The 12,185-nt window shown below is 34.9% G+C and overlaps 1 protein-coding gene across 1 annotated transcript in view; it reads right to left on the bottom strand.

Annotated features, from left to right (window-relative positions):
* LOC140432166 (pancreatic lipase-related protein 2-like) overlaps nucleotides 1–12,185 on the bottom strand; it is a 122,827-nt gene that overhangs the window by 16,866 nt on the left and 93,776 nt on the right. The window contains exon 5 of the mRNA XM_072519999.1: nucleotides 8,536–8,727. Coding sequence (XP_072376100.1) covers nucleotides 8,536–8,727 — 192 coding nt within the window. The remainder of the gene's footprint in view (nucleotides 1–8,535; nucleotides 8,728–12,185) is intronic.

Raw genomic sequence — 12,185 nt, 5'->3', positions numbered from 1 at the left:
AGCGATAACGAGACAACAACTAAGCAGAAAAAGCATAAGAAGAAAGATTGCAGTACTTCAGGTATGATTAAAAAGAAGGCGAAGAATAACAAAATACGTTGGACAGAAGAACAGAAAAAATGTGTTAAGTCATATTTTAAAGGTCATATTCAAAATAAAATTGCACCAAAAAAAGAGGAATGTCAAACATTAATTGATGAACAACCCATCCTATTAAAAAATTTAGATTGGGTTAAAGTAAAAACTTTTGTTTATAATAGCTATAGAAATACAGTGTTTTAGGCGTTTGCGGTAGCTTAGGTACTTATTCTACATTACTGAATGTTCTATTTTTTTACTTCTATAGTAGTTTTTATATTAGGCACTAGATTACTTTTTATATGTTATAGTTTTATATTTTGTAAGCTCTATTACAATTAATTTCATTAATGTTTAAATAAAGTTGTTAAATTTACATTATGGTTTTTAATCTTAGCACCGATAGAAAATAGACCATATATGTCAACCTAGCAAGGAATCTTCGAAGTAGTAAATAGTTTCATATGGCTGGGGTCTCTAATAACAAACGATAAGGATGTAACAAAGAGATACGTAGAAGGTTGACTATTGCAATGCAAGAACAGCTATGATGAAACTGGTAACAATTTGGAAAAATTCAACCATAAAAATACACAAAAAACTACGGCTGATAAGGGCACTCATTTTTCACATAGCTACATATACATCTGAAACGTGGACCTTGAACTAAGCGGATAAAAAAATAGATGCTTATGAAATGTGGGATACCGCGGTATGTTAAGAATATCTTGGGATGATCATCGAACTAATCTATCGATGCTAAAATAACTCAAACAGTAAGAGATATATTGCTTAAACAAATACAACAGAGATATTTGCAGTATTTTGGACAATTTGCTAGAAGAACAGGCACGATGGAAAAACTTATAATCGGGGGCAGAGTTAAAGGGAAAAAATCTGGGAGAAGATCTCCAAACCGTTGGGTGGATCAAACAGAAACACTGATTAACCAAGGATTACATGACGCCGAAGAACTAGCCCAGGACCGGAAAGGATGGAAAGAAATCGTAAAAAAACTATAAAATCCTGATGATGTCACCAAATCCCAAAAGGGATTGGGAAGGATGAGCAAGGGAGCTCGCATATTTATTCACAACGTAAAATTTTGTCAGGTCAGAGAGGTACATGTAGCAAACACTTTTGCTACAAGTTGTGCGTGCCGATGCTTTTAGATAAACCCAAAAACGTACCGAAGTTTAAAAAAACTGTACGCATAATATGAGCAACATTAACATCAAAATAAAGAAATAAGAACAAGAACAATGTTAATAAAACATAACATTGTAAGGTACGTTTATTACAATAAAAGTATGCTTCAAAATAATGTAGGTGCTATTACTATTGAAAGCAATGTACGCGGAAAAAAAGTTAAATCTTGTCCTTTTAGACTTTCTAATTTAAATCACGGGCATGAAAACTTACACGATTTTATAAATAGATAAAATAGATACCTACTTAGGATCTGATAAATTTAAGATTACCCCGTAACAATACCTATTTAGTCAAATGCATACTTGCATGACATTTTCTATCGCGGTTCTCAAAAGTGAAACAATAAATATTAGCATTTCAGTTTCTTATGACTATTCATAATAATTATTGTATATCAGGTCCCGACTACATTATGCGATTAAATTATTGCGATGTTGCCACCGCTAAGAGGCGAAGTGAACCGCTGAACATAGCGTGTATATCGGAGGCGCCGTCTACCTTTGGCTAACGACAGAGTATACACGTGTAACAAGCTGCGCCTCTGACGCCAGATACGGTGAACTAAAATGTATATCGAGAGATGATTTTGACTCGATTTTGCCTCTAGTTAAAAAATTGTCAAACGCCTTATACAGACGAGTTAGCAACTAAATGCACAAGAAACATGACTGTACGTGTTCGCCTCCAATTTCGGAGGCGAACCCGTAAAATCGGAGGCAAACTCGAACGAAGGATGTAGCAATCGGAGGTATATGGGTAGCAAATGCATATATATATATATATATATATATATACATGTATATATATATATATATATATATATATATATATATATATACATGTTCGGATAAGTTTCCGCGGTCAGATAAATGAAAATTACTGAGTTCTCGGGAAGAAACGCGTTGAGAATTTAAAACTCGACGTTTCGGTACCCATTTTGGAGCCATTATCAAGAGGGATACGGTTCGGTTCGAGTTCGGGGTCTCAATCTGCCTACTCCCCTCACTCGAGACGTACCAGTATCGTGTTCTATATTGCAAGAACTGTCTCTCGGCACTGAGGTCTCAATCTGCCTACTCCCCAGTGTCGAGTGACAACCGGTCTTACTCTGTGTGGCTGCTTTTATACTCGCTGTATGCGCGGGAACGGTATGCGCTGACGTGGTCTGAACTGACGTGGCCTGAGCGGTGTGGGCGGGAGGTCGCTGAAGGAGGGGTCGCCATGTTGCCGGCAATCGTTTCGCGTCATCGCGCGTGTTCAAGCTGTGAGGCCGTTTTTCGATTTCGATAGCTTCAAGAATGATTCTCGCTTTTAATGAGCGGGTGGGAGCGATGGTTTTTGCTTTTTCGAAATCTATTTTGTGGCCTGTCTGAATATGATGTTGGGCTAGGGCTGAAGTGGTATCGGAATGTTTGACTGATAGAGAATGTTTGTATATACGGTTATGGATTCGTCGGTTTGTCTGTCCTACGTATGTACGTAGGCAACTGGAACAAGGTATCTCGTAGACACCATAGTCTTCATTGGGGATTTGGTCTTTTACGGATCTAACGAGATTGGACAATTTGGAGTGAGTGGTGAAGATGGTTTTGATATTAAGAGGGATAAGAGTTCTACTGATCTTGTCAGTGACACCTTTAATAAAAGGTAGAAAGATTTTGGGTTGATCCGGCGGCAAGGTTTCTTTTTTGGATGGAATGGGGTTTAGAAGTTTTTGAATGCTTCTATTGATTTGGGTTTTGTGGTAGCCGTTTTGTAGGAGTGTTTGTCTTATTGAATTGATTTCGGATGACCTGTGATTGTTGTCGCTAAGTCTTATGGAACGGGAAATAAGAGTGTTGATGACTGAATTAAGTTGGGCGGGGTGATGATGTGACTGGGCATTGAGATAGCGGTTTGTATGAGTGGGTTTCCGGTACACGGAATAGGAAAAACTGTGAGGTGGATTTTTCTGAATAAGAACATCAAGGAATGGCAAAGACGCTTCAGACTCAACTTCCATCGTGAATTGAATGCTAGGATGTATTCCATTCAGGTGGGAGAGGAAGAGATCTAATGTGTCTTTACCATGGGGCCAAATGACAAAGGTGTCATCAACGTACCGTAACCAGCAGGTGGGTTTGAGATTTGACGAGGACAAGGCTACTGTTTCGAAATGTTCCATGTATATATCTGCTATTACGGGAGAGAGGGGCGATCCCATTGGGGCACCTTTGATTTGACGATAGAAACGATTTTGGAACGTGAAATATGTATTAGACATGCAGTGTTTTATAAGAGATAATGTGTCTTGGGGAATTTGATGTTTAGAGTCCAAGATGGAAATGGTTTCATCGATGGGAATGTTGGTGAATAAAGAAACAATGTCAAAACTGACTAGTATGTCTGAGGGCGAAATAGAAAAGGTTTTCAGAAGATCAATGAAATGAAAAGAGTTTTTGACAAAGGACGAGGCGTTTTCGGCTAATGGTTGTAAGGATGAAGCGAGATGTTTTGCCAATTTCTGAGTGGGACAGTTGTATGCACTGACGCTGGGTCTTAGGGGAACATTGGGCTTATGGATTTTTGGAAGGCCGTATATCTTTGGAATTCGGGATGATTTTTCTCTGGGTATAAGAGATTTTTTGAGGTCTGGAGATAGAGTAGACTTATTTATAATGGATTTGGTCGTTTTTTCTAGATATGTGGTTGGATCATTTGGGACATGTTTGTATTCTGTGGAAATCAGAAGTTCGGACATTTTGTCGAAATAGTTAGAAGAGTTGAGAATGACGGTGGCATTACCTTTGTCGGCCGGAAGGATGACGATGTCAGGGTTGTTGTAAAGTTCTTTGAGGGCACGTCTTTCTGAAAGACTGATATTTGAAGGTGGGGGTTTGGAAGTACGGAGAATTCTGGCGACATCTTGTCTGGCAACTTCGGCTTGGTCGGAAGGAAGATGGGAAATAGCTTCTTCAGTTTGACAAATAATTTTTTCAGTTGGAATGGAAAGAGGAGTGACAGAGAAATTGAAGCCTTTTGACAGAGCTTTGGTAGCTGAATCGGATATGTGAATATCTGAGAAATTATGGACAACAGTAGAAGGCTGTTGATTTGAAACGGGCGGTGGATTTTGCTGAGAGATAAGTTGGTCCAGTTTGCGTTTCTGGGTTTGGGTTTTGTTGTCAGAAATGTGTTGGGCTTTTTGGTGAAAAAGACGATCGAAAGTGTCCCATAATAATGGATGGATATTGAAAGAGTGGATGTCATTGTAGGTTTTAAGAAGTTGGGAATTTGTTGTATCTAAGTTGCGTCGGGTGGAATGAATTGAATTTCTAAGGAGCGAAAAACCAGTGGCTCTAAGAATTTTGGAAATTGATGAAGATTTGGTGTGATGTTTAACTTGTAAAGATTTTGGAATGACTTGATGGTCACGACATGATTTAAGAAAAGCAAGATCACAGAGAAGACGGTATTTGCGGGTTAGAAGATTAGAAAAAGATTTGGTAAGAATGAAAAATTCCTCCCCGTAGAGGCGAATAAAATGTTCGGATAAGTTTCCGCGTATGTATATATATATACATGTATATATATATATATATGTATATATATATATATATGTATATATATGTATATATATATATATATATATATATATATATATATATATATATATATATATATATATTATATACATTGTGGCGCACCGAAAACGAAACAGATGCATTTACTGGCAGATGATTCCTTTTAAAAAAAAACGCTTGCACCCGTCGATTTTGTTATCGAGGGGTAAACGAAATTGGCATAAAATCACATTAAAATTTGCAGCCCCCTAAGCGGGAGTGGCACCATCCCTAAAATCTTAAATGGAAAGGGGGGTCGAATGATCCATCATTTAAAAGGTCTTTCAACTCCCTTTACAATGATGTAAAATTCATGTACTTCAATTCAGTAGTTTTGGAGATTTATTGATTTAAAGTTTAAATACATCATCGTAAGAGGAGATCAATACATAGCAGCAAAGTTGTTAAAAAATAAAGAATGAACTGACCTGTCAGCCGAGTAAATGTTGAAAATGACCACCATTACTTTCCATGCAATAATAAAGATTGTGCTGAAAACGTTACCGGACATTTTGCAATATTTGAGGAGTAGTTTTGATGGCACTCATTCACAATTCTTTGTCGTAAATCTTCTAAGGATGTTGGCTGAGTAGCATAGATTTTGCTTTTTAAGTAACCCCACAAAAAGAAATCCAAAGGTGATAAATCTGGCGATCTTGGGGGCCATTCAACGGCACCTCTTCTACCAATCCATTGACCTGGAAAGGTCTGATCTAAATAATGCCGAACTCTTAATGCGTAATGTGGTGGGGCACCATCCTGTTGGAACATCAACATATTCTCAACGTGTCGACCATCATTCTGATTTTCAATTATATCTGTTAGCGCAGGATCTATGGCATTTTGCAGTAATTCCAAATACATTTCACCAGTCAAATTTCCAGGTAAGAAAAAAGGACCAACCAAATGATCGCCAAAAATGCCAGCCCAAACATTTAATTTTTGTGGCTGCTGTGTGTGTACCTCATGGTAAATTCTGGGATTAGAGTCCGACTAATATCGACAATTATGACGATTTACTTCGCCATTTAAAAAAAAGGAACATTCGTCGGAAAAACAAATGTTAAATAAAAATTGTTCATCGTTTGTAATTCGTTCACTCATAACTTCACAAAATTCTAATCGCTTATCAAAATCGTCTTCATTAAGTTCTTGTACAAGGTGAATTTTATACGGATGAAAATTATGGGCCTTTAGAATCCGTTGGATAGTACGTCGACTAACACCACACTAAGTTTGCAATTTGCGGGTACTTAATGTAGAATCTACAATAACTTGCCCTAAAACCCCCACTTCTGTTGCTTCGTTCCTTATAGGATTTTCAATATTACGTTTTTTATTGGCGACTGATCCAGTTTCCCGAAATTTAGCTACAAGTTCTAGAACATATTTTCGATGCACATTATTGTTCTCATGTCGCTCATTAAAAATTTGTGCTGTTCTATTAGCGCACTGATTATTTCCGAAAAAAATTTCAATAATTTCAACCCTTTCTGCCGTGGAATATACCATGGTTAATTTATGTATAAAGCAATAAATGATATTTTAACAACAAAGATTGGTCAAATCAATCGCAAACTAATGTACTATTTCCTATTTAAAATAAGTACGTGGCATTCTCTACTTATCTTTCTTCAAGAAACAACTTTTTTTGTCACAAAGGACACTTCAATTGCTATTTTTATTATTAATAAACCATGGGCGTAGTAAATAAAAGCATTTACTTATCAAGAAAATGCTTTTACTCAAATTTCTTCTGAAAGAAGTACAAACTAATTTGATGTACCTATTAAAGTCTACTTTAAACTTTAAATCAATAAATCTTCAAAACTGCTGAATTGAATACATGAATTTTACATCATTATAAAGGGAGTTGAAAGACCTTTCAAATAATGGATCATTCGACCCCCCTTTTCATTTAAGATTTTAGGGATGATGCCACCCCCGCTTAAGGGGCTGCAAATGTTAAAGTGATTTTATGCCAATTTTGTGTCCCTCTCGAAAACAAAATCGACGGGTCCGAGCGTTTTTTCAAAAAAGGAATTATCTGCCAGTAAATGCCTCTGTTTCGTTTTCGGTGCGCCACACTGTATATATATATATATTAGAAAGACAATAAATGTTCTGGAATACAAACACGAGGATAACCCAAGTAGCTTATGTAATGAGTCTACACGGATTTGAGAGTATACAAAAATTTACATATGAACGACATCTCAAACAACCATCTAAGGAGTCTCCGGATTATCATAAATTATACAAGGTAATACCATTGATAACTAAAGTGAATAAAGTATGTTCTACAATTTCTATTGAAGAGTTTTTATTAATCTATAATCAAATTGTTTTTTTAAAAGGACGAAGCAGTCTTTTACTGCTAACTTTTTCTTTTGGGACAATACCTTTTTGTCTCCGATACCTTTTCGTCTTTAATGTTATAGTCTTCAAACCATTTTTAAGTTGTTTAGTTATATGGCATGCAGCACCGTCCTGCTGGAATATAAAATTCAAGTTCGGGTAAAGATCGTCAGCACTTCATACAAGACTATTTTTCAAAATTGTTTGATACTTTAAATGCAGCCTTAATTCTGCCTTCCACCATCTCATATCTTCCTAGACCAGCTGACGACTAGCACCCCCAAATCATGATTCTTTTAGGGAACTTCACAGTTCTTTTGTGTTAATCTTTATGGAAAGCTTAATTTTACTTCTAATAACCCGTTTTCCAAAGTCTCCCACGAAAACATCAAATTTTGATTCGTATCTGAATATGATTCTGGAACAGTCATCAACGGACCATGAAATCTTCGACCTTGCCCAATTGAAGCGGTTGTTAAGGTTTTCCTGGACCGTTAATGACTGGTTCAGAGTGACATTCAGTGACGAATGGAAAATAACAGACGTGTAGTCCCAGATTTAGTGTATTGTTATAACTTTTTCTACAAAGAATTTAGAAAAGAGTATAACAAAGTTATAGAAGGATGTGAGCATGACGAACCTGTGAATGAGAAAAGCACTAGTGATAAAATATTTAAAAGTGAAGACATGTCTAACTTCATGGCACCTGTACATTGCAAAAATAGTTACAACATTGAAGTTGCAGTAGATGACTCTGAGAATGAAGAAGTTTTAGAAATAACTATTTCTCAAGACAATTCTTCTGATGGTTCTACAAAGAATTTAGAAAAGAGTATAACAAAGTTATAGAAGGATGTGAGCATGACGAACCTGTGAATGAGAAAAGCACTAGTGATAAAATATTTAAAAGTGAAGACATGTCTAACTTCATGGCACCTGTACATTGCAAAAATAGTTACAACATTGAAGTTGCAGTAGATGACTCTGAGAATGAAGAAGTTTTAGAAATAACTATTTCTCAAGACAATTCTTCTGATGGTTCCGAGAAAGTTGACGTTTAAAAGAAATGTATCTTTTTAGCCTCTCTCACATTTGTTCTAACATATCTTTATCATGTATCTCTCATAATATTCATATAGTCTTAGAGAAACATGTTCTTGTTCAGTGCCTAACAGAAATTGTTAAGCCAATCATACCGTATCAGAAAAGAAACCAATGAAAAAATATTATTTGTAATAATAAGTTATTATATACTTTATTTTTTTATTATATACATTAGACTTACTAAAAATAGTATCGCTTCGGCAGCCAGGTTGACTAGATCCTCCGTTGATATAAAAATCTGCATGCCCTGTAGGTCCCCATTGGCCTAGAACTCCAGCTCCCGTATGAAGAACGTCTACAAAGTGTGCATCAGATGGATCCAGATCCCTCGATGAGTTAGTTCCCATGTAGAAAAATATTGTGGGATCCAAACCTATAAGAGCAATACGATGAAGTTTAAACAATTAGTGGCATAACAAGAGTATACAGGGTGCTATAAACAAAGATTGTTTATTTCTTATTATCACTTGTGTTCAGATTAATTAAGACAATAGTGGACTTATTGGATTCAGGTTGGAAGCCTAGACCGTTTGATATTTATCAAAAATACTTTCTTTGCCGATGATTGAACTTAAACCTTCCAATAAATGACCAAACTGTCTTTCTCTCCCCCCCTCTCTCACTATGTATATATATATATATATATATATATATATTATATATATATTACTATTAATGACTGCAACCCCAAAATAAAACTTTATTTTACATAACGTGTCAGTCAATAATACCTAACTACTTTATATATATATATATGTATATATATATATATATATATATATATATATATATATATATATATATATATATATATATATATATATACGTTCGGAAAAATTTCCGCGGTCAGATGAATGAAAATTACTTAGTTCTCTACTTAAATTTATTACTCGACGTTTCGGCACCCATTTTGGAGCCATTATCAAGAGTGATACGGTTCGGTTCGAGTTCGGGGTCTCAATCTGCCTACTCCCCTCATTCGAGACGTACCAGTATCGTGTTCTATATTGCAAGAACTGTCTCTCGGCACTGAGGTCTCAATCTGCCTACTCCTCAGTGTCGAGTGTCTCAACGCGGTTCTTCCCGAGAACTAAGTAATTTTCATATATATATATATATATATATATATATATATATATATATATATATATATATATATATAGTTGTGGTAATCTGAAAACTACATATAACACGCATAATTAGTGTGAAAAGAACAGTATGAGGTTGTTCTGCTAACAGAAAGAGACCGAATATAGTATGAAATTAGTACCCATATACGAGAGCTCACCCATTAGATAACACCCATTAGATTGAATTCTAGTTTTCTCAAATTGACATTCAGTTTTGATGACGGAAGCGTAAAATATACTTTTATTTTTTCATTAGTACTAACTCTGGTTTTATTCGCAAAAAAACAGAATAAAAAAATTGATATTTCAAGTTTGGAAAATGGTAACCTTCAAAAGTAAACATATTATATCGTCGGAAGTAGTTCCGACGATATAATCTGTAGCTTTTCGTTTTCATTCGAAGGCCCAGTACCAACAAAATCTACAATTCATAACATTATTTTTATATTTGAAAAAACTGGTAGTGTCAAAAACTGTAAAAAATGCACGGATAGTGATGAAGATGAAAATCAGCCTGTACGTGCAATTAATGAAGAACGGGAACAGCGTGAAACTGCCGTATGTAGTCTAGCTGAATTCAATTTTTCTTGTAACAGCACCTTAAGTTCAAGAGAAATTAGTATTAGTGCTAGAACTATAGAAATATTTAAAAAAAACAAGTATCATTGCTACAAATTCGAAAAAACTCCAACAGCAGGGAAATTTTTCCTGCTGAATATGAACGACGAATGGTGTTTCGTGAGGACATGATGGAACGCACTAATCGTGAAGATCTCGAAAAAAATCTTGTTTACAGATGAGTCTTTTTTTCTTTAACTGGCCATCACAATTCATCTATTACCGTAGGGTACTCTACAGAAAATAGGCACATCAAAAATAAGTGTTCCTTACGAAAGATAATACCATCAAAAAGTCAACGTGTAGACTGGTATTTTAGGTGACAACATAATTGGCCCTTTTTTCATTGGGCCCTTTGTGTCGTCGTAAATACCTAGATCTCCTGAGAAATCGCATAATTCCAGCATTTAAAGCATTATTAATATGGATAAAATTTGGTTGCAGCCAGACAGCTGTCCAGCTCACAATGCACGAGAGGTGTTAGATTTTTTAAACATTACGTTTCCAGATAGAGTTATTAGTACAAAAGGTACCATAAAAATTCCACCTCGCAACGTGCACGAAATTTAGAGGAATTACGTTAAAAAATCATTCAGACCTTTCAAAGCATCTTTTTCTAATGTTCAAAAATGTGTTTTTGAAAAATTGCTCTTCTGATTTACGAAGGTCATTTATTGCACATTTCACCCGAAGTAATTGCGTTGGCTATGGCAAAATATGTGACTATTCTTAAATTACCGTCACATACTTCTGCAATATTGCAGCCTTAGGGTATGTCGGTCTTTAAGGGACTCAAGTCTTCATAGGATGCTTTGTTAACAGATTGGCAGCGCAAAAATTTAAGAAAACAACTAACAAAATGCGAATTTTCCAACAATTTGTGAAAAACTTGACGCAGTATTCGAGAACTTGTTGTGGTGAATGGCTTTAGTGAAATAGATATTTTCCTCTAAATCTAGATTCCATTTGCAAAGAAAAGTGTTATTCCGAAAAGTTAAAATGATATTATGAATAGAACAACATTGCTGACACTATCACTGACTAAGAAAGTTCTACGGGTAAATAGACTCCGATCCCATTTACAACCTCTTGCAGCTCTACTACAGAAAGCCAGAATTGAATTGCATTAACTTCTGTTGCATCCTGGGAGAATATTCTACTAGCAACAGTGCAACCTTCTCCGAGGCTAAAACAAATGAAGGGCAAAGAATAGATGTTGCTGAGGTAATCACAACTAAAACCATTTATAATACCTATAGTTATCAAAAACTAAGACAAAACCGTCGAAGAATACATTCAAGAAACAATCAAAGTTAAGTAGTGGCGATTAAAATTCCGAAGAAAGTGAAGATGCATGGGAAATACCTTCAAATTTCGTGAGAAAAGCGATCATTTTTTGTTCGCTTATGATAAGATAATAGGAATAATGGAAGACTCAAAATCATGAGATGAAAACATCGATATGTTTTGTGAGGATTTAAGGAGATTAAAAAAATTTGCCTAGGTGTTTGCCGTTTCATGATTTTTAATAAAAATTTTCGTTTATTTATATTATAATTCATAATATTTAAAAAAATTTTTATTTTAAACCACAGTTACACCTTTCATTTTAATAACTACAAAGTAAAGTTTACCAAGCAGATCACAGTCAGAGTCCACATTTACCCTAAATTAACGGGTAACTGTGGACCGTTGCATGAGAAAAAAGAATATTAATAATCTTCTCTCTCTCAATTCATTCTTCAATTTTGAATAAAGAGAACATATTAACAGATTACTATCTGTTAGTAATAGATATTATATTCTACATAATATCTACAAACAAAAACAAAAGTGGTTTGAAACCCAACTAACTTCATAAGTAACTGCAAAATAAAACTTTTTATATTCCATTCACAAATACCCAACTTCATCCTATATATATATATATATATATATATATATATATATATATATATATATATATATATATACATATATATAATTACTAATTTTTTTTCTACCCAAAGTGAATGAACGTTTTAACAACATTTTTTGTCAACACAATTTACGATATCGTTAAATTATACAGTCATAACTTTTA

The sequence above is a fragment of the Diabrotica undecimpunctata genome, chromosome 1 (assembly GCF_040954645.1).
Source record: "Diabrotica undecimpunctata isolate CICGRU chromosome 1, icDiaUnde3, whole genome shotgun sequence".
Lineage (NCBI taxonomy): Eukaryota > Metazoa > Arthropoda > Insecta > Coleoptera > Chrysomelidae > Diabrotica > Diabrotica undecimpunctata.
The sequence above is the reverse complement of the archived record's forward strand: the minus strand, read 5'-3'. Positions and strand labels throughout refer to the sequence as shown.